Below are 23,967 nucleotides of genomic sequence, written 5' to 3'. Positions count from 1 at the left end.
AATCAAGCCAGTTTTCTCTGGTGTCACAGGGTTAAATAAACATTTGTGGTGGATGTTGGTGCATAAATAATGTCAGATTAGGAAGCGCTGTGTTGCTTTTACCACTTCAGTCCACCAGAGAGAGCCAGAGGATAAAAACAACTTTAATCTGACTTCTAATCTGAACCGTTTGAGATTTAAATCCATGTTTAGTTGTTTGTGGATTCATGTATTCTTGTTAAAGATATGAATCCTTGTCTTACACACTCTCACCTCCATCAGAGCGCAGGCTGACACGCCGAGCCGTTTTTATCGCTCTGAATGATGGATGTTTCATGTCATGCACAGAGTATCTTGGCTCTGTGGTCGTCACTTTATTTGGTCATTCATTAATCAACCCTGCGGGTCATGTTTGGTCCTCAGCGAGACACTCAAAGGAGAGTCGTGAGTCGTCTTTTAGTCTGCCGTCGTCTCAAGGGCTCTCCGATCGTATCGCTCTCAGACGGCCGTGAAGAAGTTCACAAACCGGGTACTGATGCACAAGGATACTGCGCTTCAGGAGCAGCGGCAGTAGTAGTACTATAGAAGTGTGTGCTGATCGTTTTTGTACCCACGCGTGCTTGTTCTCTGCAGTGTGAGTCGTGACAGAGAGATTTACAGAGTGGGGATGATGCCGAGGGATTTGGTACGAGCAGAGCGACAGAAACGTGTCTGTTGGTAGACGCGTCAATATAAAGCATGTCAGCAAACACTCACAAAACATCGTTTGTTTGTGGTCGTGTTCTGGCAGAACTGAGAACTGAGAGCTGAGAGTGGGTGTGTTGAGTAGGCGATGATCTGCAGTGTGTGTGTGTGTGTGTGTGAGGCAGAGAGAGAGTGGGGGTGTGGCAGGTGAGGAGCTCTCATGTGTGACTAAAGACTCACGACTGGGAGGAGTTACACATCTGCCTCTGTTGGTGGTCATGTGTGTATTTCTTTAAATCCATCAGGCTGTGTAGTGTATGCATCCCTCTCTCTCTCTCTGTGTGTGTGTGTGTGTGTGTGTGTGTGTGTGTGTGTGTGTGTGTGTGTGTGTCTGTGTGTCTGTGTGTGTGTGTGTGTGTGTGTAGTTCCCATCTATGTTTACACCAGGGGAGGTTAGCAAATTCAGTAGCAGGAAAAAAAAGAAGATAATAGTGGATGAGCAGACAAGTAATTTCTAACTGTTCTAATAGTTGATTTATAATAATATAATATGTAATAATGTATGTTTTTTTTTTACTAACATTTTATAGAATTAACCTTTTAAATCCCTAAAAAGCAGAAGTAGGCAACCTGTGGCTCTTTAGCCCCTCTCCAGTGGCTCCTGTGTCCCTGACTAAAAATTATATGGAAATTAATAGCGATTCATTTTTAAAGATTTTCATTCAGTTTTATCATTGTTTTAGGCCTAAAATTACTCTTACATTTTTCAATTGCAGAAATCTGTATTCTGCACACAGAATATGAAAATGTATTAGCATTTCATTAACTATGTGCATCATATTTCTTTGGTCTTGGTGCCTTTTCTGCTAAATTTTGCCTAATTTCAAAAATGATAGGCGGTCCTGAATCAAAAAATTTGGATTCCAAATCCAAGACAGGAGAAGTCTCAGATTAAATGGAGGAGTTTAATAGTGCGTGTACAGATCTGTTAACTTTTACCGCCAACGCTGCAAAGTTAATGTAACAAAAAATCATAAATAGTGGTTAAACATATTAGTGAATGCTCGTATAGACCCATAAATAATATTGATAGGCTAATTTTGACTAAATGTGTTGTGTTATCTTCATTTTAAGTATCAAATGTTTGTGGCTCCAGACAGATTTATTTATTTATTTTTGGCCAAAAATGGCTTTTTTGATAGAAAAGGTTGCCGAGCCCTGCTCAAAAGAAAAAAAAACCCATAAAAAATCAACAAAAAATCAATGATAAATACGTTTTATGTACGTCTACTGACTAACCAACAGAAGTGCAGCATGAAATGATGCACGGATCAACACAGCCAAATTGCTAGCTGTCGCTGCGAAACCGGCGTGCTGAGTTGTCCTCTTTTCCTCGGCCACAGCCGCGTCCGCACCCCCCTCCTCTTCCTCGTCTGACTTTTTAAAAAACATAAACTCCACTACAGCGAGGGCTTGATTTGTTTGTTTACATTTCTCTCTCGCCACTACAGCGGCGCACATGGATGACGCACGCAGACACATTTTGTTCATGCGTGTTGACACCGATGGACGAAGTTTGAATACCCAAATTTATGAGATCCAGTGTTGCACTAAATTTCTAAGATTACACAAAGTCACAGTCGGCAGGAAACTTTCAACACAAAACACCTGACGAAGACGTCATCAAACTTTCTCAACCCGGAGTAAAAGGTTTCAGAGAAAACTATTTTTAATTCCTGGATGATTTTTGACCAAAAAGCAGAAACAAAAATCAAATGAAAGAGCCGTGCAGAGGAGCCATCCTCCTCCTCCTCCTCCTCCTCCTCTCCTCTCCTCTTGCCTCCTCTCCCCACCTCTCTTCCTCCTCCTCTTCTCCTCTCCTCTCCTCCTCTTCTCTCCTCTACTCCTCTCCTCTCCTCCTCTTCTCTCCTCTCCTCCTCTCCTCTCCTCCTCTTCTCTCCTCTTCTCCTCCTCTTCTCTCCTCTCCTCCTCTCCCCTCTTCCTTCTCTCCTCTCCTCCTCCTCCTCTCCCCTCTTCTCTTCCTCCTCCTCCTCTCCTCTCCTCTCTCCTCCTCCTCCTTCTCTCCTCTCTCCTCCTCCTTCTCTCCTCTCTTCTCCTCTCCTCCTCCTCCTCCCCTCTCTCTTCTCCTCTCCTCTCCTCTCCTCTCTCCTCCTCCTCCTCCTCCTCTCCTCTCCTCTCCTCTCCTCTCCTCTCCTCTCCTCTCCTCCCTCCTCCCTCCTCCTCCTCCTCCGTCCCAGGACCCTGCTGTCCAGTGAAGCGCAGCCTCCAAACCAGGGTTCTAGCGAGGAGTCAGAGGAAGGGCAAGCTCATTAATTATCTCTCCTTCTCTCCCTCCCTCCATCCTCCCATCACACCCTCCCTTCATTACCAGCAAGGTTAATCCCCCGTTATCTCCCAGGGAGCCTCATTTTTCACGGCTCCCCGTCTACGACACTTCCTCCCTCCCTTCCCTCGTCACGCCCTCTCCATCCTTTTCTCTATGCGCCTCCTCTTTCTCTTCGTCCACAGCTGCTTTTTTCTGTTTCTTCTTCTGCTTTTCTGTTGCTAGTTTTCATCATCACACCAACTTTGTTTACTGTCACTCCTCCTGCACTCCTCTGTTTCCTACTTTACTCCTTTCCTTTCCTTTCCTTTCCTTTCCTTTCCTTTCCTTTACTTTGCTTCTTTCCTCACGTTCTTTCATTTCCTTCTATAATTTCATTTTATTTATGTTCTTTGTTTTTGGTTTCTTTCTTTCATTTCCCCCTCCTTTTATTTTCTCGTACTTTTTTCTTTTATTTCTGTTTTCTTTCATTACCTTCTTCCTTTTAATCCCATTTAATTTCCTTTCCTTCATTTCTTTTCTTTTTTAATTTCCTCTCTGCTCTTTCTTTCCATTTTTCATTCTTTCCTTTCATTTCATCCCATATCATTTAATCATCTTTCTTTTTTATTTTATTTCCATTCTTTTCTTTCCGTTTCCTGCCTTCTTTTCTTTCCCCTCCTTCTCCTCTTTTTCTATACTTTCTTTGTCTCCACTTTCTTGTTCTGTTCTTTCCATTTTTCCTCTTCTTGTATTTATTTTCCTTTCTTCTCTTTCTCTACTTTTCATTTTTGACATTCTTTGTTTTCCTTTCTTTCCTTTTATTTGCTTCAATTCCATTTCCTTTCTTTTCTCTGCATTTTTGTTTCTTTATTTTTTCATTCATTTTTTGTTCATTTATTTTTTCATTTTCCTTCCTCTATGTTCCTTTCAGTTTCTTTCATTTTCCTTCCATTCTTCTTTCTTTCCCTTTTTTATTCTTTCCCTCTTTTCCTTTGCCTTTTACTCACTTTCCTTTCATTTTTTAAAAAATTCTTACCTTTTTTTTAAAAAAAAAAATGCATTTCCTTTTTTTTCCTTTTCTGTCTTTATTCTTTCTTTTATTTCATTTCCCTTTGCTTTGCTTTTATGTCCTTTGCTTTATTTCTTTCATGTCATTTACCTCTCTCCTCCTCCTCGCCACTCCTCCTCTCTCTTCCTCCTCTCTTCTCTCTTCTCTCTTCCTCTCCTCTCCTCTCCCCTCTCCTCTCCTCTCCTCTCCTCTCCTCCTCCTCCTCCCCTCCTCCTCTCCTCTCCTCACCTCCTCTCCTCCTCCTCCTCTCCTCTCCTCTCCTCTCCTCCTTTCTCCTCTCCTCCTCCTTCTCCTCTCCTCTCCTCCTTTCTCCTCTCCTCTCCTCTCCTCCCCCCCTCCTCCTCCCCTCTCCTCTGCTCTCCTCCTCCTCCCTCCTCCTCTCCTCCCCTCTCCTCTGCTCTCCTCCTCCTCCTTTCTCCTCTCCTCTCTCCTCCTCTCTCCTCCTCCTCTCCTCCTCCTCTCTGTGTGCTTACCTTGAGCAGGCCGTACTGAGTGCAGAGTAGATCTATTACAGCTTATCAGTAAAGGACAGGCCGCCGCCGCACGCCGGTGAAATATGGCTGCTGTCACCGCCGCCGCCGAACAGGACCCGTGCGCGGAGCTCGCGGAGCTGTAAGGACGGGGGGAGAGAGGGGGGAGGTGGGGTACGGGAGCCGGCATCGGCCCCTTAATTCAAATTAATGGAAAGATTTCCAGGCCTGATGCCGGCCGTTTGACAGTGATTTGGCACACAATTAACCTTGTCTCCCTCTCCCCTCTGCACTCCCTTCACCTCCTCCTTCCACCCGCAGCTCTCCTTCCCTCGCGCACCTGTCACGCTCCTCGACACAGTCTTATTGATTATAAACCGAGTGGAGATGATGATGTTTTATTAGATAACTGACACTCCCTACTGTTGTATGCCAATTGAATTAGCTCCGAATCACCGACATCCACGCAGCGGAACACGATGTGACTTTGGGTTTCGCACAAAGCACGGCGCTCATAAATTCACAGCACAGTTCAGGGGATAATTCTCCTGACAATACCAGCAGCAGTGAGACTTTGCAGCAGTTTTATTTGCATCGATTAACAGCATTAATGCGTTACTTTTAAGAGAAAAAATGCAGCGGAACATCATAAAAAAGCAGACCTGTGCGACTTTTTTTGTCAGCCCGAGCCTGCTGTACGCACTGCAACGTCTGTCCGAGGCATGATAGATTTCCACTCACCGACCTGTTTAAAAGACCATCCGTCCTGCAGCCTCCGCCTCTCAGCTAGACTTTACTCACTGCTTTTATAGGCCATTTCACCTTGGGGTTCCGGGTCACGGCACCAAACAGCCTATAGCTCTCAAACAGAGGAGAGCAACCGGAGTGTTACAGAGAGCGAGGGGAGGTGCGCCGAGTAACAAAATAAAGGGGAGATGATGTGTGACAGAAACAGCCTCAGTAACAGTCAGTTATTTAAGTCTGAAACAACTGCACTCAGCTCTGTAGAAAAAAGCCCCAAAAGAAGAAGGTAGTCTTTGTCAGAAATATAAAGTTGTGTAGAGAAATGTACAGTGAAACCCCCTGATTTATTTAAAATGCTATCCTGTTCTAGTTTTGTAATGCTTATTGTATGTCTAGTTTTCAATACTCTTTTCTAACAAGTAGGTATGTGCTAGGAGTTGACAGATTTTTGGACTGGCTGATTATCGGGGCCAATATTTAGCATGTTGCTGATTATCTGTATATTTTTTTTTAAATTAATCAATGAAAAAAAATAGTTTGATTTCTTTTAAAAACATTGAGCAATAATACAATGAGCAACTTTGTTAGAAATGTTCCACAAATGGCAAGAAATTAGTATATTTAGAAATATTTAGGTTTAGAATATCTTTTTTTTAAGACAGCTAGGAAAAAAATATAGGGGAAAAGGGAATAAAGCTAAGGAAAATCTTTATTTATAGTCAGCATCATTATATATTTTTAATTATGTTACTACGATTTTAGGCACTTTATGCAGGGTATTCCTTTGTTTGTTTGTTTGTTTTTGTTTACCTTTTTCAGATAATTTACTTGTACTTTTTTTTTTTTTTTTTTTTCAAATTTTATGTTCATTTTTGGGTAGTTTCCCTTTACATCCATTTTCCCTTTTTGCAAACTAATTTCAAATTTATTTCTTTTTTATTGCTCTTTTTAATCTGTTTTTTGTTTGTTCATTGTGCATACTGTACATATCTTTATTATTATTATTATTATTATTTTATTCTATTTTATTTTATAAAATAGAATAATGCCTTCCTAATATTTGCATTCTTTTGCCTTTCTAACAAATATGTAATTAACTCATTAAGTTGCTTGTTGTCATCTCATGTTTTTGAAAGAAATCGAGCCTATTCGCTCAGGTTTCAGTGGGTTAATATCTGCGTTAGGCTGGTTGAGATAAAATCTCAAAAACAAAGGAGATGGGAGAAATGTCGTGTGTTTGCAGCGACAGTTTGCAGGTAGTTCAGTGAAGGCGTCTCCATGTATCCTCGCGTCAGCACAATGTTGCTGAGGGTTGATGATTATCCCGCTTTTCTGAGACTCTGTCTCAGCACACGCGTGACATGGACAAACTACAGCGGAGACAAGTATGACAGTTAATGTGGCAGACAGGCGTGAGCGCTGTCAAAAACCTGCTGATGCGACATTTGTTAGGTGAAAGAGTGAGGTCCAGCAAACACTTTCCGAGGTGGAAAAGACTAACAAGTATACGTTCAAATGAAAAATGCAGTGGGTTACTGCTGGGTTGGCTAATTTAGCTACTTAAATTCATCTCAGCTGTATTGTAGTCCCTGATCGCTACAGCTTCAACATCCGTCTAATGATATTCTAAGTAATGCATTTGAATTTGGAGGGATTTCCACAGGTGTGAAAACCACACCAGTCAGCACTGACAGGTGGGCGGGTAATGCGCATGGATCGGGAGCTGAAAACTGAGACCATGAAAACATCAGGGTGCAGATTCACTAAATGCCTAAAGTATGACGGGCACTTTCATGAAGCACACCAAGGATGTTAATCCAGAGTGGAGAGTAGTGATGTAAAAGCACACAAGGATTTCTAATAAAACAACTGCGAATTAGAAGAAATGGCAAGATGTTGACTGGCTGGATTTGATACTTTGGAGGCTGCGATGCAACGACAACATCAGTCAGATACACAAAAATAAAATTCAGCAGTTTTGTTTGATCGTCACAAAAAAGCTGTCGGATAGATTATATAAGAAATTCAAACAATAATCCGCACAGCTCAGCCTCCTCTCAGCGCTCAGCAGTCACGCAACATGTTGCAGTTGTCCTCATGCAGCGTTGCTTCAGACTGCAGGTGACTCAGGTAGATAATAGCTGTGCGTCTCTCAGGGGTTACGCTGTATTAAGGGGTGATCCTCACAGTCCGCACCACAAAAACAGCGTTGGGCACGCACATCATGCACGGAGCGTAGTTCAGTGACTCCCTCTGTAGCACCAGTTTCCCCGTGACTCACGACACATCCGTGTAAAGGGCTTAACACAAGGTAGGAGGGGATAAGCGGCACCCCTGATGTTTAAGCTGCCTTTGCTTTGAAGCAGATGTGAGCATGTGTGTGTTTCAGTCCCCCTCTCCTCCTCGCTCTCTCTTTGTTTGTGTGTGCAGGCTGGTGCGCCCATGAACATCACGAGCGCCAAACCAAACATCACGACTATTAATGTATCCTGATCAGCCCACTGAAAATGAAGCTAATCTGTTGCGAGGGAAATGGGGCAGGAATTAGCGCCTTCAATCCACCACTGGTTTCCTTTTAGCATCTGAGGCAGGGGCTTCCAGGCAGGGGGTGGGGGGGTGGGACTGATTTCACAGGGTCCCCAGTAAAAGGGGGGGCCCCAAAAGCCTCTAAGGAAGAGTTTGGTTTTGTTTGCAGTTTTTTTATTTGTCTAAGTAATTAGTGCCATAACTAAATTAAAATTGGCTGAATAAATCAATATAAAACTATATTTTTTTATTTAAAGAGTATTGGAAGCTCTTCGAGGCCCCTGCTAAATCATCAAAAAAGTGGCTAAATCATTAAAAAAAAAAAAAAAAAAAAGCCAATATGTTTCGACCATTGCCAGCCCTGACCAAGACCGGCTGGGGTCGAAACAAGTTGGCTTTTTAAAAATGATTTTGCCACTATAATAAAAGCATTTTAATTTAATTTCTCCTTGTTTTTCACATTTTCGGAGTGCCTGGATTTCCTCTTTGTTTATGGAGACCTTATAATGACTCAAAATTCACATGGTCCAAAACACGTCCACATGGGGATGTCTGGAAAACATACAAACAGTTTGTGATAACAGCCTGGTTTGAGACATTGAGAGAAAGGGTAGGGGGACCCACAAAGACTCCTTATGCATAGGGCCCAGGATTTGGTGCTACGCCCCTGATCTGAGGTATCCCACCTTTTATCTCCATGCATCTTCTAGCTGCATCTGCGCTCACAACAACTAGTGGTTGTGCAGACTTGATGCCTGCCGTTCTTTCAGATTACAAATATCGGCGTTCATGTATTGCAAGTGATGATTAATTTCATACTTGTTGCAAAGCCCTGATACACATGAATTGAAATTCTAGCCTGAAAATCGTTTTTTTGTTGACTGATTAAAGAGGAATTTCAATTCATCTCATTCACTTTTCAGCCAGGAATGATTGAACTGAAATTGAATGTAGTGCAACCCAAAGTATCAGGGCTAAAAAATCCATCACACTCTCACACGGCAGACTCTCTTGTATGTAAAGTGTAAATGTGTTTGTTCTTCTCGCAGACCATCGTTCGAGGGAACCGGCCACCCAAAGATGCTTCCATCAACGGCCTGCTGGAGGATTTCGACAACATATCGGTAACGCGCTCCAACTCCCTGCGCAAAGAGAGTCCGCCAGGCGCCCACCAAGCTGGAAGCAGCTCCAAACCCTCCGGCAGTGGTCATCCCAACGCTCCGGAGGAGAACGGATTCAACCATTACTACTCCCGCTACTCCTGTGACCTTGACACCTCCAGCAGGGACTTCTCTCTCGATCCCAGCAAGCCGAGCTTCTCCATAGATGGGGACTGGGCAGTTGGGAGGCACTATCGATTCACCAAACAGAATGGTCACTCGTACCCCATACGCAGCCCCTTCTACCCGGACGCCATGCCCCAAAAATCAGACTATGGCAAACTTCCCCCGGACTACCACACCTACTTGGAGAGCAAAGGGCGCTCTGCTGATGAGGTGGCCTCCACAGTGGGGAGCGGGGTGGGCTCCAGCGGCTACTATCGGGCGTCTGTGGGTGGCTCGTCCAGCCAGGACTACAGGGACACTTCAGTGGGCACGCCCTCTCGTGCCTCGCTGCACAGCGAGCAGATCAACTACCCAGACAGTGAGTGGAGCTACGGCGGCCTGCGGGACGAATATGAAAAGCGACCCAAGAGTTCCTACGTGACGCAGACGAGCCCCACGCCGGCTATAAGGCAGCGATCTCGGTCAGGCTCTGGTCTTCAGGAGCCAAATGTCCCGTATGCGGCCAGCGGGGCGTTCAAGAACCCTCCGCAGGCCCACCCATACAGCTCCTACACCTACCCCCGCCTGTCGGAGAGTCTCGCCAACTCACAGACCTTAACCAAGGTAAAACACCACACACAGAGCTATGCATTCGAGAATTTTCTCCAAAAAATCTGTCCAGTCCAACACTGACTTTGAAACTGCAGACCTTAGTTAATAAGCTCGCAAACACTGACTGTGCAGGGACGTAAATTTTGTTTCCTAGGATGCTGAAGGCATCATCAGCCCTATACCTCTTTTTCACCGAAATTAGTCCGTGTTCATGGGTTTTTTAAACTCAAATTAACCTGCTAAAAATGGGCTATACCCTGCTTTCCCATAGAGTGCCTCAGGGATGCCAACACGGCAGCTAACGTGGCCCTGACTCTTCTGACAAAAACCCTGATTTTTCCTTTGGATTTTGCATCATTGCAGAAAATAAACACTGTTGTTGTACTTACACATTTTGTTCTGCAAGATAATCCTCACAAATAAATACCACTTTTAGGATTCCTGAAGCCTAAATACAATCACCAGAAGTAAAAAGCTAACATTTGGCTGTAAAGGAACTACACTACGATCGTGTTGCCATGACAACGAGGCTGTAAAGCCGTGTTCTGCGCGGTTTGTGTAGTCTCATTTAACCACTTGTTAGCAACATTTTTTTTTTAAACACAAAAAAAATCAAAGTTTGCATGTTGGGTGTTAACTGACGTATTTTATGTCATAGAACAAAACATGAAAGTCTCTTAAATTTGTGTTAAACACAGACAACCATCCACTTTGAGTCACGCCTGTAGAAACATGTCAGAGAAAATTATATACACACTGAATCCGACCTCCCATCCACCTGCAGTCTGTCTCAGTCTGTCTCTCTTTCCCTGTTTCTGTTCTTCCTCCATACGTTTATTCTGGCCCTCTCGTCCGATAGACGCTGTCAGCTGTTAATCGGCTCTTCCCTGGAGGAGGCAGGCGCTGCCACATACAGAATCCTCTCTCTTTAGTCGCCACTGTCTCTGCACACAGTTCAATTAATGCTCACGCTGACCATCGACCAGAAAGCTCTGAGTTACACAAAGAGTTACGGCAACGAGACAAAGAGAGGAATGAAGGATGAAGGGAACAAAGGAAGAAGTGAGAGGCAGAGACATGGCAGGAAAAAAGAAGTGAAAGAGAAAATGAAAAGACCAAATCAAAGGTGGACATGACTAAAACAGAGCAGAACTCACAAAAAAACATATGATAAACTGCAAAATTTTGACATTAATTGTGTGGTTGCTGTATGGCGATGATATGAACCTGAAGTACAAAAACAATGTGAAAAAGTGCAAAGAATAAAAAGAGCATTATTATCAAAAGCAAAATTCTGCTCACAAAAGTACACTTTTTTCTAAGGTTTAATTTGGAGAAACATATATGCACATATTTTCCCTAGCTTTTTTCCCCAAGACATTTTTCCTTAGCTTTTTAAAAATAATTTACTAAATCTACTAATTTCTTGTAATTTTTTGGACATTTTTTACCAGGCTGCTCATTGCCTCTTTTCCCATGATTTAAAACAAAATTACACCAATTTTCTCAGGGTTCAAAGGTTGAAATACTTGTTGAAGGCATTTGAAAGCAGTGTTTTAAAAAGGGATGTTGCTCCTGGTTTCAAAGGGTTAAACTGTTTTATACATCACTGTATCACAGGTTCTCTTAACCAAAGATCTCGCCAGCAGATTTCGCAGATTACCACCTCAAGGTGATGAAATGATTACATTTTATTTATTCTTACATAAGAAAATAAAAGAAAATATAAAAATACTGCTTTGATGATTTGATTAAACTGTAAAATTGCTAAGCAGCATGACCTGATATTAGTGGCCTGTTTCCGAGCTTATCGTGTATAACCTGGGGCCAGATGTAAACATGATGAATATTTTTGTTTTATTTTTTTTAAAGTATTTTTTAAATGTTTTTATTGGCAGCCAGAAGATTAAAAAAAAAGACTGCTACAAAACCTTTTCTTACGTGGCAATTATAAATCAAAGCATAATCAAGGGCTTAAAGTTATTAAAGAAATAAACAAGCCAAAAAAAAGTATATCTTTTAAAAGAATAAAAATTGAAAAATTAAGAAGAAGGGCAATAACGAGAGCAATAATAAGCAAGGGAAGAAAAAAGGGGAAAGAGAAAACATCATAGTCTTTTTCCGTTAAATTCTTAATCAAGACATCCATCTCTATAACGTTGAGGAATATTTTGAATCAAAGTCCCACTTTGATCAGTTAGGACCCAGATAAAGAGACAATAAATAAATTACATTAACTCATATAGGAAAAGTGAAAAAAATACACTTTTACCTGTAAAAAACATATTAAAATGTCCAAATGAAAATTATCGAGTGTCTTCCACAGTGGCTACATGCAGCTTTCTAAATGACAAAAATAACACATATTTCTGCCTTCGTGCGTGCGCGTTGTTTTAGTTTTCTGTGAGTATGTTTGACAGTGGGCGAGCGTGATGCAGCCTGCGATGTGCTCCAGTGGAGCAGTGGGACAGATACCCAAGAGATTCTCCCACACAGACACAAAAAGAGCAAACAAACCCTCCGTGCATTAGTGGCTGTGTAATGTAACCATATGTTTCCAGTATCATTTATTCGTGCTGATTCTTTTACAGCAGTGTTATTATGCAGAAGTGCGTATTTGCAGTAGAACATAATGGATCTGTTACACAGTAGACGAAGGCAAACAATGCTGCTCATAAATACAGCAGCGGGGGCTCGTCACACTGAGAGTGGTCACTCTATGAGCTGTTCTTCATATCATTTCTTTATATATTCTTTAAATCATTCTCCACAGCTTTCAGTGCCCCATTAGGCTCTTTATTGAGGTGTGTGTGCCGCTATCACAGCTCCCCTCCTGCACACACAGCGAGACCGGGAGCTGAGAGGAGAACTGGGTTTGCTGATGTAGATCCCAGGGTGCCTTGATGAAAAACCATTTAACCCGCAGGCTTCAGTAAGTAGCACTGAGAATGCAAGAGTGGCAGAATTGGATGCAGGGAAGGTCATTTTCTTACATATTGTTTATTATTATGGAGTCGTCGTGCTTGAGGAGCCACATTTACTTTTCTGGAAATATAAAGTATGTGAGGGGAATGTAAAGGTATAACAGGATGCAGCCTCACGCAGAGGTTGTGTATTGATTCAAAAAGCCAAAAATGTCCATCTGACTGTATTGTTATGATTTGATTTGATGCTCTGCGTCGGGGATGCTGAACTTGCTTTGATTGGGGGCCACTTTTGCAAAATGACAGGAGGCCAGGGGCCAGTCGCAGCAGCACCATACATGGTTTTTGGGTTTTAGGAAATTTCTCGTATCTTAGGATGTTTCTAGGATTGTAGGACATTCGTAGGATTTAGGACATTTCTCAGATTTCAAGATGTTTCTAGGATTTAAAAAAAATTCTAGGAATTTAGGGCATTTTCAGGATTTTAAGAGGTTTCTAGGATTTAAGGACATTTCTCAGATTTTAGGATGTTTCTCGAATGTTAGCATATTTGTAGGATTTTGGGACATTTCTAAGATCTTAGGACATTTTCAGGATTTTAGGACATTTCTTGGATTTAAGGACATTTCTTGGATTTAAGGACATTTCTCTGATTTTAAGAGGTTTATAGGATTTAAGGACATTTCTTGGATTTTAGGACATTTCTAGGATTTTTGGAAATTTCTCAAATTTTTTGCATATTTGTAGGATTTTGGGGCAATTTTAAGATTTAAGATTTTAAAACATTTCTTTTATCTTAAGATTTCCAGGAATTTAGGACATTTCTAGGATTTTAGGACATTTTTTTAGGATTTTAGAACATTTCTTAGATTTTAAGAGGTTTGTATGATTTAAGGACATTTCTCAGATTTTAGGACGTTTCTAGGATTTTTGCATATTTGTAGGATTTTGGGGCAGTTCAAAGATTTTAGGACATTTCTTAGATCTTAAGATGTTTCTAGGATTTAAGGAATTTTTTAGGACTTTAGGACATTTCCAGGATTTTAGGACATTTTCAAGATTTTAGAACATTTCTTGGATTTTAAGAGGTTTCTAGGATTTAAGGACATTTCTCAGATTTTAGAAAGTTTTTAGGATTTTATAACAGTTCTGAGATTTTAGGACATTTCTAGGATGTTAGCATGTTTCTGGGATTTTGGCATGTTGCTAAGACTGTAGAACATTTCTCCAATGTTAAGATGTTTCTATGAATTTAGGACCTTTCTAGTTTTTAGGACATTTCACAGACTTTATAACCTTTCTATGATATTAGGACATATCTCTGATTCTGGGAATTTCTAGGATTTTAGGACATTAGTGGCTTAGGACCTCTGTCAGGGGTGGGGGACCACCCTGCACCACCCTGGGGGGCCGGTTTTGGCCCGTGAGTCCTAGGTTGAGTATCACTGCTCTACCTCTTGTTTTGTCAAATCTTGAATCAAACTGAATACAGACTATAGTGAAGAGTGGGCTGAGGAATCAATGCACCCTAATTTACTCTGTGATGGTTGGAGATTTTGCAGCAGTGGTAAGAAAAAAGAAGAAAAAACAAGAATCAGCTGGCAGCTTAAGAATCACTATTCTTCTCGGCTCATGGACCTTGTAACAAACCCACCCCTCTCTCTCCTCTCTCATTCTCTGCCTTTTCTTCTCTTTCCCTCATTCAGCCCACTCACACCACTGAAGTAAATCCCTCTTTTTCCCCGCTGTTGTTGGGAGCCGGTGGGGATGTAACAGTAGACAGCACGGAGACTTGGCCACACACAGACACACACAGATACAAACACACACACTTCCTCTCTGTCTTCCTCCCTCTCCCGCTCTCTGTGTTTCGTGGCGAGCGCGAGCTCAGTGCCGCAGCTCTGGGTGACAAATTGATGTTGCGGCACTTTCCCTTTCTGCAGCCTTAGCATAAAACTGGCCGAACGATGTTCCACCGCGGAATTCAATTTCACAGTTGAGTTAGGTTGTTGATTACCCTGCCAAACTCAGATTAATGCGCGTTTAACCAACATGGATCAGGAGACCCCTGGCTGACAGCCAGCCAGCGGTGCCGGCCAACGATAGGGGGCCGCGAGACTGGGCCGTCCCTGCAGCAGCACCCCCCTCCACCTGCCTGAGAGTGATTGATTAAAAGAGTTCACACCATGTAATTATACACCATCCCAACACATCAGGGCTCCTCCTCCTGCCCCTGTCTGTGTGTGTGTGTGTGTGTGTGTGTGTGTGTGTGTGTGTGTGTGTGTGTGTGTGTGTGTGTGTGTGTGTGTGTGTGTGTAAAGAGAAAGAGTGATCGGCTCAGAGAGAGAAACAAATAAAAGGAAAGGGGGAGTGTTTTATTATCTTCTCAGTCTCTTGAGAATTTATGAGATGCTGGTTGAAGAACATTTCTGGGAGGTGTGAAAAGGTAATTTAATGTAATCTCTGCAGGGTGGAGGCAGCTTGAACCTCCACTGTCTGTCTGTTCTGCAGCCTGAAGTACAATCTGGACTCAAATTTGGCCATTACACCGTCATCTTTGGCAGAAAAATGTAAACAAAATAACACATGCTGTTGCTCAGTGAAAGTCATGGGTCAAATCTGGCCCGTGATCGGGTGCCAGCCCCCCTGACCATTTTCTAATTTACCATAAAGATGAAATGATTCACACTTGTTTAATGTAAATAAGGTACCAGAGTGTGTAAAAAAGCATTAAAATAGAGCTTGATTATAATTAAAGTACCTGAAGTGAATCCACTGACCCCTGATGAAGGACAGAGCAACGCGGTCTCACTCACAAATATCAAACACCGATGCCTGATCAGTGGGCTGTGATGTCAAAATATGACGCACCAGATACCCCTTGTGAGTCAGTTTCAGACGTTAAGGGGCGGCATATCAATTTATATTTGCTGCTAGCATTTTCTATAGCCAAAATACACTTCTGTTTTCACAGGAAATGTGCAGTTTCTGTCTCTTTCAAAGTAAACATCGGTGTAAATCATTTTAAGGTCAGGTTAGGTCCTTAGGTTTGGGTAATAAAAGAGTGTGGTTAGGTTGAGAAAAAGCATCATGATTTGGCTTTTAAAAGGTACGTTTGTTACAAATGTAATGTATCGTGTTTGTTTAACCCACCTGATCCTTGCGGACAGTCCTGTTTTTGTCGGTGTCGTTGTCGACCACTGACCAAACGTCAGTATTTGACTAGTTGGGATTGAGACCAGTTTGGTCCCATGGATGTATTAAAGAGTCTGGATACAGCTGTGGAGGCGGGGCCCCATTCTTTCCTATGAGAGCGGCTCTTTGGCACATAAAGCAAAAAAGCTCTTTATCTGGGTAAAAATACCTGCATGTATGGGCCCATGAGGCGTGTGCAGTAGAGACGTCGAGCGCAGCCGAGTGCGTCTGAGCGGGTAACCTCCACCAGCGGAGCGACTGACTTCCGGTTTAGCGTTTCGCCAGCTTGAATGGCGGCCTAAAAAACTTCATCTCTAGACTCTTTTTGACTTTCCTAATGTTTTGTAAGGATAGATTACCACCAACTTTTTCACCTTTTTACCTTTTTGAAATTACCCGTGGTCATCTTGACACCCTCATAAACTCTTAAAGTGACTGACATGGTGCAGATGAAATCACTACGGCTGTGGTTATTTGTGGTACAGGATCTCCTCAAGGTTTGTGTGTATGTGTGTGCATGCATTTGTGTGTGTGTGTGTGTGTGTGTGTGTGTGTGTGTGTGTGTGTGTGTGTCAGACCTAATATGAGTCAGAGCAGTTCAGCTGAGTCATAACACAGAGCTTTTAATAGTTCTCCCTGAGTTAAGCTCTACACTCTCTCACTCTCACTGTGAGTGTGTGTGTGTGTGTGTGTGTGTGTGTGTGTGTGTGCGTACAAGAACTAGGAAAAAAATTAGTTTGATTTCTGTCAAAAACATGGGAAGAAGACAATGAGCAACAAAAGAAGAAATTATGTTTTTAATAAAAAGTGCAAGAAAATTACCTGAAAAAAAAATAAGTAGAACAAATGACCTTGAAAAAGTATTTCAAAATTGAAAAAAAATTAAATATGTAATTAGGATAATTGGAAATAAAGTGTTTCCCCAGCACTTTTCTTTTTTGTCCCCAGATATTTTCCCCTAGCTTTTTCAAAAACAACTTTCTAAATCTACTATTTTTTTTGCAGTTTGAGGAGCATTTACCAAGTTGTTCATTGCCTCTTTTTCCCATGTTTTTTAAAAAAATCACATCAATTTGCTCAGTGTTCAAAAGGTTTAAATACTTGTAAAAGACGTTGGAAAAGCAGCACAAGAAAAGTGAAGTCGCTCCAGGTTTCAAAGGGTTAAAGGAGACTCAGGTGTTACTAGGATCTTAAGGAGGAGGTTTGTCCCAGATCTGGATGCTCTCCTGGGCTCTTGTTTGATAAATGCAGTAGTTATGGAGCATTGTGGGGTCGTAATGATAAAATATGGTCCCTTTTCTGCGGACTAAATGTCCTCTGTTTGGTCTGTCCAGAGCGAATGTTCCTGCAGACGTACCTGGTAGTAAAACTTGCATTTTATCTCTTTTTATTGGTTTATGTATGAAAAAAAAGCACAACAAAATTAACATAAAGACCTTTTAGTCATGTAAAAAGGATAAATATATACGTAAATAAAGACATAAATATTAAAGAAATGAATAAAAAATACAAAGAAATAAATACAAATAATGAAATAGAATGAACAAATAAATGGGTGGAGGAAAAAAGAAAAATGGGGAGTAATTAAGTTAATAGAAATTATAAAACAATAAAGGTTAGAAAATAAATACAATCACATAAAGGGAAACATGCACTATCCATTTTGTCCAGTTTTCAGTAAAGGTATAATTCTGGGTTCTCAAATTAAAAGTCATTCTCTCGATTACATAAATACTGTATATCACATCAGTCTATTCGTCAACACTGGATATTTATTTTTTTAGCCATTTCTTGAATATGGATTTCTTACAGGCGATAGTATTACAGCATTATAGCAGCACATTAATGTTCAGCTAAATCAGTTTTTATGCGTTACATTAACGCACACTGCACTGGATTTCTGCACACTGTAGGTCAACTTAATTATTTAGACTTTATTTGCCATGAAACTATACTTCCAAAAAACTGTACAATCCCTCCATTACACCTTTTGTACATTTTGTGTCCTTTATATTCTATTTTGTCATTTTATGTATTTAAATTGCTCCTATATTCTTTTATCTTATGCCCTATTCACATTCCTTGTGTATGTAAATGTACTTTAAACCGGATTCTGATTCTGATTGTTTCTTAACATCCACCAATCAGATGTCCTTGTGCTCTCTCCTCCAGGGTGACTACGAGCGTCCCGCACGTGACGGCAGTCCCCAGGTCACAGGTGGAGACACCTACCCCCGCGGGCCTCTTAAACAACCTCAGAGTCACATGAAGCCTCCTGGCTACCCCCCAGCACACCTGCCCTACCCACCTGTGTTTCACCATTACAAACCTTCACCCTACCACCACCCCCCCTCCCAGCCCAGCCCACCGTACACCCCTCAGGTACACTTTCATGCTTCATTCAGGCCTTTTAATGACCTTTTCAGCTTTTTAACAGGTTTAATGTTACGTTAATGGGATATGTCCATATTAAAATGCACTCTTTAAAAGAGTGTCCATTGAAAACCACGTATCTCCAAAGTTTTGAGTTAGTTGGACAAACTGAAATGTTGGGTTTCCTTAATGCTTTGAAAAAAATAATCTGGAATTTAAGACAAGTAAACCATATAAAAACCCAGTTAACTGTCTAAAAAATGCAGTTTCAAAGCTGAAAACAAGACATTTGGAGATACATCGTTTTCATTGGACACTGATAATTGTGCTATAGACCAAAAAATGCATTTTATGTTGTTTTTAAGTCACTGTAGTTTTGTTAAATTTGCTGTTTACTGTGTGAATTTGACAAGCTAAACAAGACTAACTCTTGCATTGCAAATTAGCTTAGGCTATAAATGTTGTAGTATGTGGCAACAGTTTTATTCTATAAATGTGAAATTAAATGAAACTCCAAATGTTTATCGTTGTTTATCAATCTGAATTATTTTTGAGTTGAGATTTCTGCCTTCTGTCCAATAAAATGCAACTAGATTGCTCTTGTGGCGATTCAGCTTGTGGTGCTTAAAGCACCAAAAAAATAAAATAAAAACTAAACAGGAATGTCTCTTTCCAGAAATGATGACCCTGTTACTAAAGATAATCTGTACACCTTGTTGTGAGCACTTTCATGTAGGAACTATTTTATTTTGACCCAACTACAACAGACAACTGTATAACCACGCAGAAGAAGAAATGCATCAACCACGAGCTCCCCGGCCCCACTGAGCTAGCTAATGTTACAGCTCAGTCGAGGAGGACGTGTGCTGTCACAAGCACGAGCCTCTCGTCCACGAGTAGATGCACGCGTCCCTCTGCACAGTGATACAGTTGGCAGGTGTAGTTCGGTAGAGAGAAAATAGTTCTGATATTAAACTGCACGCAACACGGTCTGTTGAGTTTCTTTAGTCTCTTTCTATTTCTGGAAAGAGACTTTGCTGTTGCAAATGTATTTTTTGGCATCACAAACTGAGTGCCATCTAGTTCCAGTATTTTGGAGAAAGGGCAGACATCTCTACAGTCGATACCTCCAACAATATGCAACTCACACCAAAACAATCTAGACTGAAAAAAAAACACTACAGGTGAGAGGAAAATTATTTATTTTTCATTTTGGGTGAACTGTCCCTTTAAACAGAGGAAACGTGCCTAAATGCTACTTACTGTTTCTATTTCAGCAGCCTCTGTCTGTTTCTCTGTCACTCTGTGGGTGTATGTGTTTTAAACACAGGGGGCCTACTCACAGCCTTCATCACCCTACATCCCCCCGGGGGCCTACCCGCCTCCTTCCTGGGGGTCCAGCTCCGACACTCAGCCCTCCAGAGTCTCTCATGAGCAGTTCAGAGCTGCACTTCAACTGGTGGTCAATCCAGGTGAGACATGGACGACAGAAAGCGACACTGTAATGCCTTAAATAAACATTTCTTCTTCTTTTTTTGTATTGCATTAGAACTGAGCTGTGTTTGTGTTTGCCCGTAGGCGACCCTCGGGAGTACCTGGACAGCTTTATTAAAATCGGCGAGGGCTCCACGGGTATCGTGTGCATCGCCAGCGAGAAACACAGCGGCAAGCAGGTGGCTGTGAAGAAGATGGACCTCAGGAAACAGCAGAGGAGAGAGCTGCTCTTTAATGAGGTGCGAAAGACTGACGGGGATAAGACAAGCAAGCAAAACTTTATTTATACAGCACTTTCATTCCAGGTGGAAGCACGGCGTACAAGTTTCAGGCACAAAATAAAGCAATCAACTGACCATAGAAGATAATGAAATCCATTAAAATAAGAATATTAACTCATAAAATAATAGTTAAAATGAAGAATAAGCAAAAAAGAGATACAAAGACATCTCACTCCGAACTGATTAAAGAAAATTTTTAAATTAAATAAAATAAATATTAAATTTAGACCATTAGAAGAGGATAATACACATGAATTGAATGAATAAAATAACTTAAAATAGAATAAAACCAATAAGTCTACCAGAGCTAAAAACCAATTAAAGAAATAAAGTAAAATAAAAATAAAATAACAGAAAATAAAATAAAAAATCAGAAAATTAAATTAAATTAAATAGTCAAACCAGACAACTGAAATGTGCAGCTAAAATGGAAAACGTCCTCAAGTTAACTTCAAAAGATGATACTGTTGGGGCACTTGTTATGTTATCAGGTAACATGTTCCTGCGCCTTTAGCATAACAGCTAAAGGCACTTTCACCCGTATTTGGGGAATAACCAGGCGACCTGTGCCAGATCACCTCAGGCGTTCAGCTCACAAGCATATCAGAGAGATGTTGGGGTGCCTGACCATTTAAAGCCTTAAAAACAGGCAATCAAGGTCAAGGTCAAGGTAAACTTTATTACCCCGAAGGGCGATTCATTTTACAGCCAGCAGAATAAGGACAAGGACAGTAAAATTTACACAACACACAAATAAAGCCAAACATACAGACAGTAAATTACTTTATGCCTTTTACGAGGCCAATGGCAGCAGGGACAGATGAGTTCTTGTGTCTCATCGTCTTGCACTTCGGCAACATGTATCAGCGACCAGATGACAGAAGCTTGTAATAACATTTTAAGATCAATTGTAAAATATACAGGAAGCCAGAAACTGCAGTACTCTTACCTCAGTCACGCTCACACCTAAAGCAGTACATTGCAGCGCTGACCGACATCCCTGAGTCTTATTAGTTCAAACAACACATTTACTGAAGGCCTGGTTTTGTGTGTGTTTCATCAGAGTGTTAATCTGGAGGCTGGACGTTAGATGTGCTACTGTGGGTCATCTTGAGCCACACGACCGAAGAGCATGACGCCCGCTCTGAGAGCTCAAACAAGCCGCAGCAGCAGAGATGAAACAGCTTTAAATAGCACCATTAAACATTTTGTGCCGGATATAAATAAATCTCACCATCCAAGAGCGAAACAGTGTGTTTGCTAATGAAAAACACAAGTTCAGTTTGCCTGACATGTATCCATGGCAATCAAACCACTGGCACATTTTTGCATCTGTAATTGCATTCATTTGCGAAGAATTAAGTAGCGTTCACAGTGAAAACCCAAGGCAAGCAATTTAATTCATAGCTGTTTCTATTAACGGCATGCTAACGACTGAAACATATCATTTGCACTCGCGCTGGAATAAATGATATTTTCAGACAAACTTCGTGATCGCTTGTTTAGCAGAAAAATGGGAATTAAGTAAAGAGCTGACCTTTGATTTACTTTATAGAGCAATATGTTGCACTGATTGTATTTTGGGTCTGTGTGTGTGTGTGTGTGTGAGAGAGAGAAAATGCATGCATGTATGTTGGCATGTGTGTGCAGTGAGCACAGATGTGAAGCAGTGGGTGTTCAGTTCAGTTGGGAGCTAATTTGCTTCATGTAATCCTATTAATTTCTGAATGTAATCCTTTTATAGTTAATCCTCCGGAACATGTTCACATTAGACAAAGGAAAGTTAAATGAATAAATAATTGAAATTAAATGACTACATGTAATAAATTGTTCAAATAATAAATGATCTCCTTGTAACATATCTACAATGCATCCATGAATTTAATGTAGTGTATTTGTACAAATACAGTATTGAATTAGCAACTGATGATAATAATAATAATGATAATAATAATAATAATAATAATAATAATAATAATAATAATAATAATAATAATAATAATAATAATAATAATAATAATAATGATAATAATAATAATAGTTTTTTTCCATTGATGTTTTTAACGTTTTAATGGACATCAAAAAAACACAAAAAACGGAAGTTTTAACAAACAATAAATGGAGACATGTTTGCTGTCCCCTCTTTTTTAAACAAAAAACGCACAGAAAACTTACTTACAACACAAAAACACTCCAACAAAGACAAACGGGGAAAAAAGTACCTTCATGAAACCACTACATCAGAATCTACAAATTAGGTGCCAGTAACAAATTAGTCAGACATTTTCTATTTTCCCTTTATTCGGGCCAAAAAGTGGCCCCAGACTGGTTCAAAAATATCTTCTCACCCATAATTTTATTGTATTAAATAAATACATACACAGTGTTTTTCATATCAGAATATATAAGGTATGTGCCATAGTTTATACTCACGCTGAACGATGTGACATTCCAATAAAACTACATGTTACTGAACGAGTAAAAGTATAACTACAGTCTCTGTCTGTCTGTGTGTCTGTGTGTGTCAGGTGGTGATCATGAGGGACTACCACCACGAGAACGTGGTCGACATGTACAACAGCTACCTGGTTGGAGACGAGCTGTGGGTTGTCATGGAGTTTCTCGAGGGCGGGGCACTCACTGACATCGTGACTCACACCAGGTAATATACAAATACAAATATAACAAAAAAAAACGTACTTTATACTTGCTGTCGTGTTCTCGGTGCAAGCTTTGCACGCTCCGTAGTTATCATGCCACAAAGTAGTGCACCTCTGAAATTTGCACATGCTGAAATGGAGGGCCATCCAAATATTAGTCCCTGAGTTTCCTAAATATATTTCTGAAAATTAAGTCCGGTATACACTGTGCGATTTTGTCTCAGACGAAAGATGTTTTTGGTCTTGGCTCTAAAACGGTGGTCCTACGTCGCTCAGTCGTGCGATCAAAGACAGCCTGGGATAAAATTCTGACAGCGTCAGAAATTTGGGAGAATCTCGCTGTGTGACTGCTGTTAAACCAACGTCCACGAACCAGCCAACAGAACTGCAGCATTTTCCCCGACACACATAAATGCTGCTACAGCGAAGGCTCGATTTGTTTACATTTTTCTCTGCTGCTACAGCGGCGTAGATGAATGATGTACGCCGACGACTTTTTGTGCATGCATGTTGACGTCAACGGACGTAGGTCATAGCCTGAGCTTCAGCAGGTGATGTCACCACAGAGTCTGCAAACATTAGACTTCTTTACACAAGTTTTTATAAGAATCTATAAAATCAGTTTTTATACATTTCCATGCAAATTTTTCAGAGGAAAATTTGTCCTTGCTGTGGAGTGGCTTTCAGCCAAACCGTTTTTTAGGTCATTGCAAAAATGTAAAAATTCAGTGCTGCAGCGCCACTTTAATAAAATAACTGGAAACTGATACAGTATGTGTGTGTGTGCGTGTGTGTGTGTGTGTGTGTGTGTGTGTGTGTGTGTGTGTGTGTGTGTGTGTGTGTGTGTGTGTGTGTGTTAATATCAGTTGTGTTGAATGATTTGGCCTCGAGTGTGTGTTGAGTCAGAGGAGGCAGCTTATAAAAGAAAGCTCACGTCGTCCGTTTTCGTGTGCAATCTTTGAATGACTGAGTGTGTGTGATGATCTGGTGATGATGGTGATCGAACTGGTTTATCTGCTAACTGGCACACTGAGACGTGTTTTTAAAAATCATGTCATTATTTGTCTCACATATCAGAAACTTCAACAACTTCATTTGGATGATTTTACAAGAGAACCAGGAGAAGCGAGCAGACGGGCTGTAATCCAGCCGTGCGTTTGATAGTTTGGGGATTATTGTTCTCCAACTTTTCCTAATTGCTTCTCTGTTGTTGAGTCGTGTTTCTGAGCTGCCGCCTCATTGTTTTAAGCTTACTTTGTGCTTGGTGTTTAATTACAGTCATTTGCGTGGAGTGTCAGCATTAGCGCTGTGCGGTGTCGGATGCTAATAACACGCTTTGGTGAGGCTGAGCACCGCTGCTACCGT

General features: G+C 41.1%; 1 protein-coding gene across 5 annotated transcripts in view; it reads left to right on the top strand.

Moving 5' to 3' along the window:
- Positions 1–23,967, top strand: part of pak5 (p21 protein (Cdc42/Rac)-activated kinase 5) — a 107,353-nt gene that overhangs the window by 72,799 nt on the left and 10,587 nt on the right. For all 5 annotated transcript variants that reach the window (XM_088089274.1, XM_088089273.1, XM_088089272.1 and 2 more), the window contains 5 exons: positions 8,848–9,687; positions 17,967–18,176; positions 19,498–19,639; positions 19,746–19,900; positions 22,471–22,604. In XM_088089274.1, the coding sequence (XP_087945400.1) occupies positions 8,848–9,687; positions 17,967–18,176; positions 19,498–19,639; positions 19,746–19,900; positions 22,471–22,604 (1,481 nt within the window). The remainder of the gene's footprint in view (positions 1–8,847; positions 9,688–17,966; positions 18,177–19,497; positions 19,640–19,745; positions 19,901–22,470; positions 22,605–23,967) is intronic.

This window comes from Plectropomus leopardus, chromosome 16 (assembly GCF_026936395.1).
Source record: "Plectropomus leopardus strain MGB_pleo_1.0 chromosome 16, ASM2693639v1, whole genome shotgun sequence".
Classification (NCBI taxonomy): domain Eukaryota; kingdom Metazoa; phylum Chordata; class Actinopteri; order Perciformes; family Serranidae; genus Plectropomus; species Plectropomus leopardus.
This window is presented reverse-complemented; position numbering and strand designations above follow the sequence as displayed.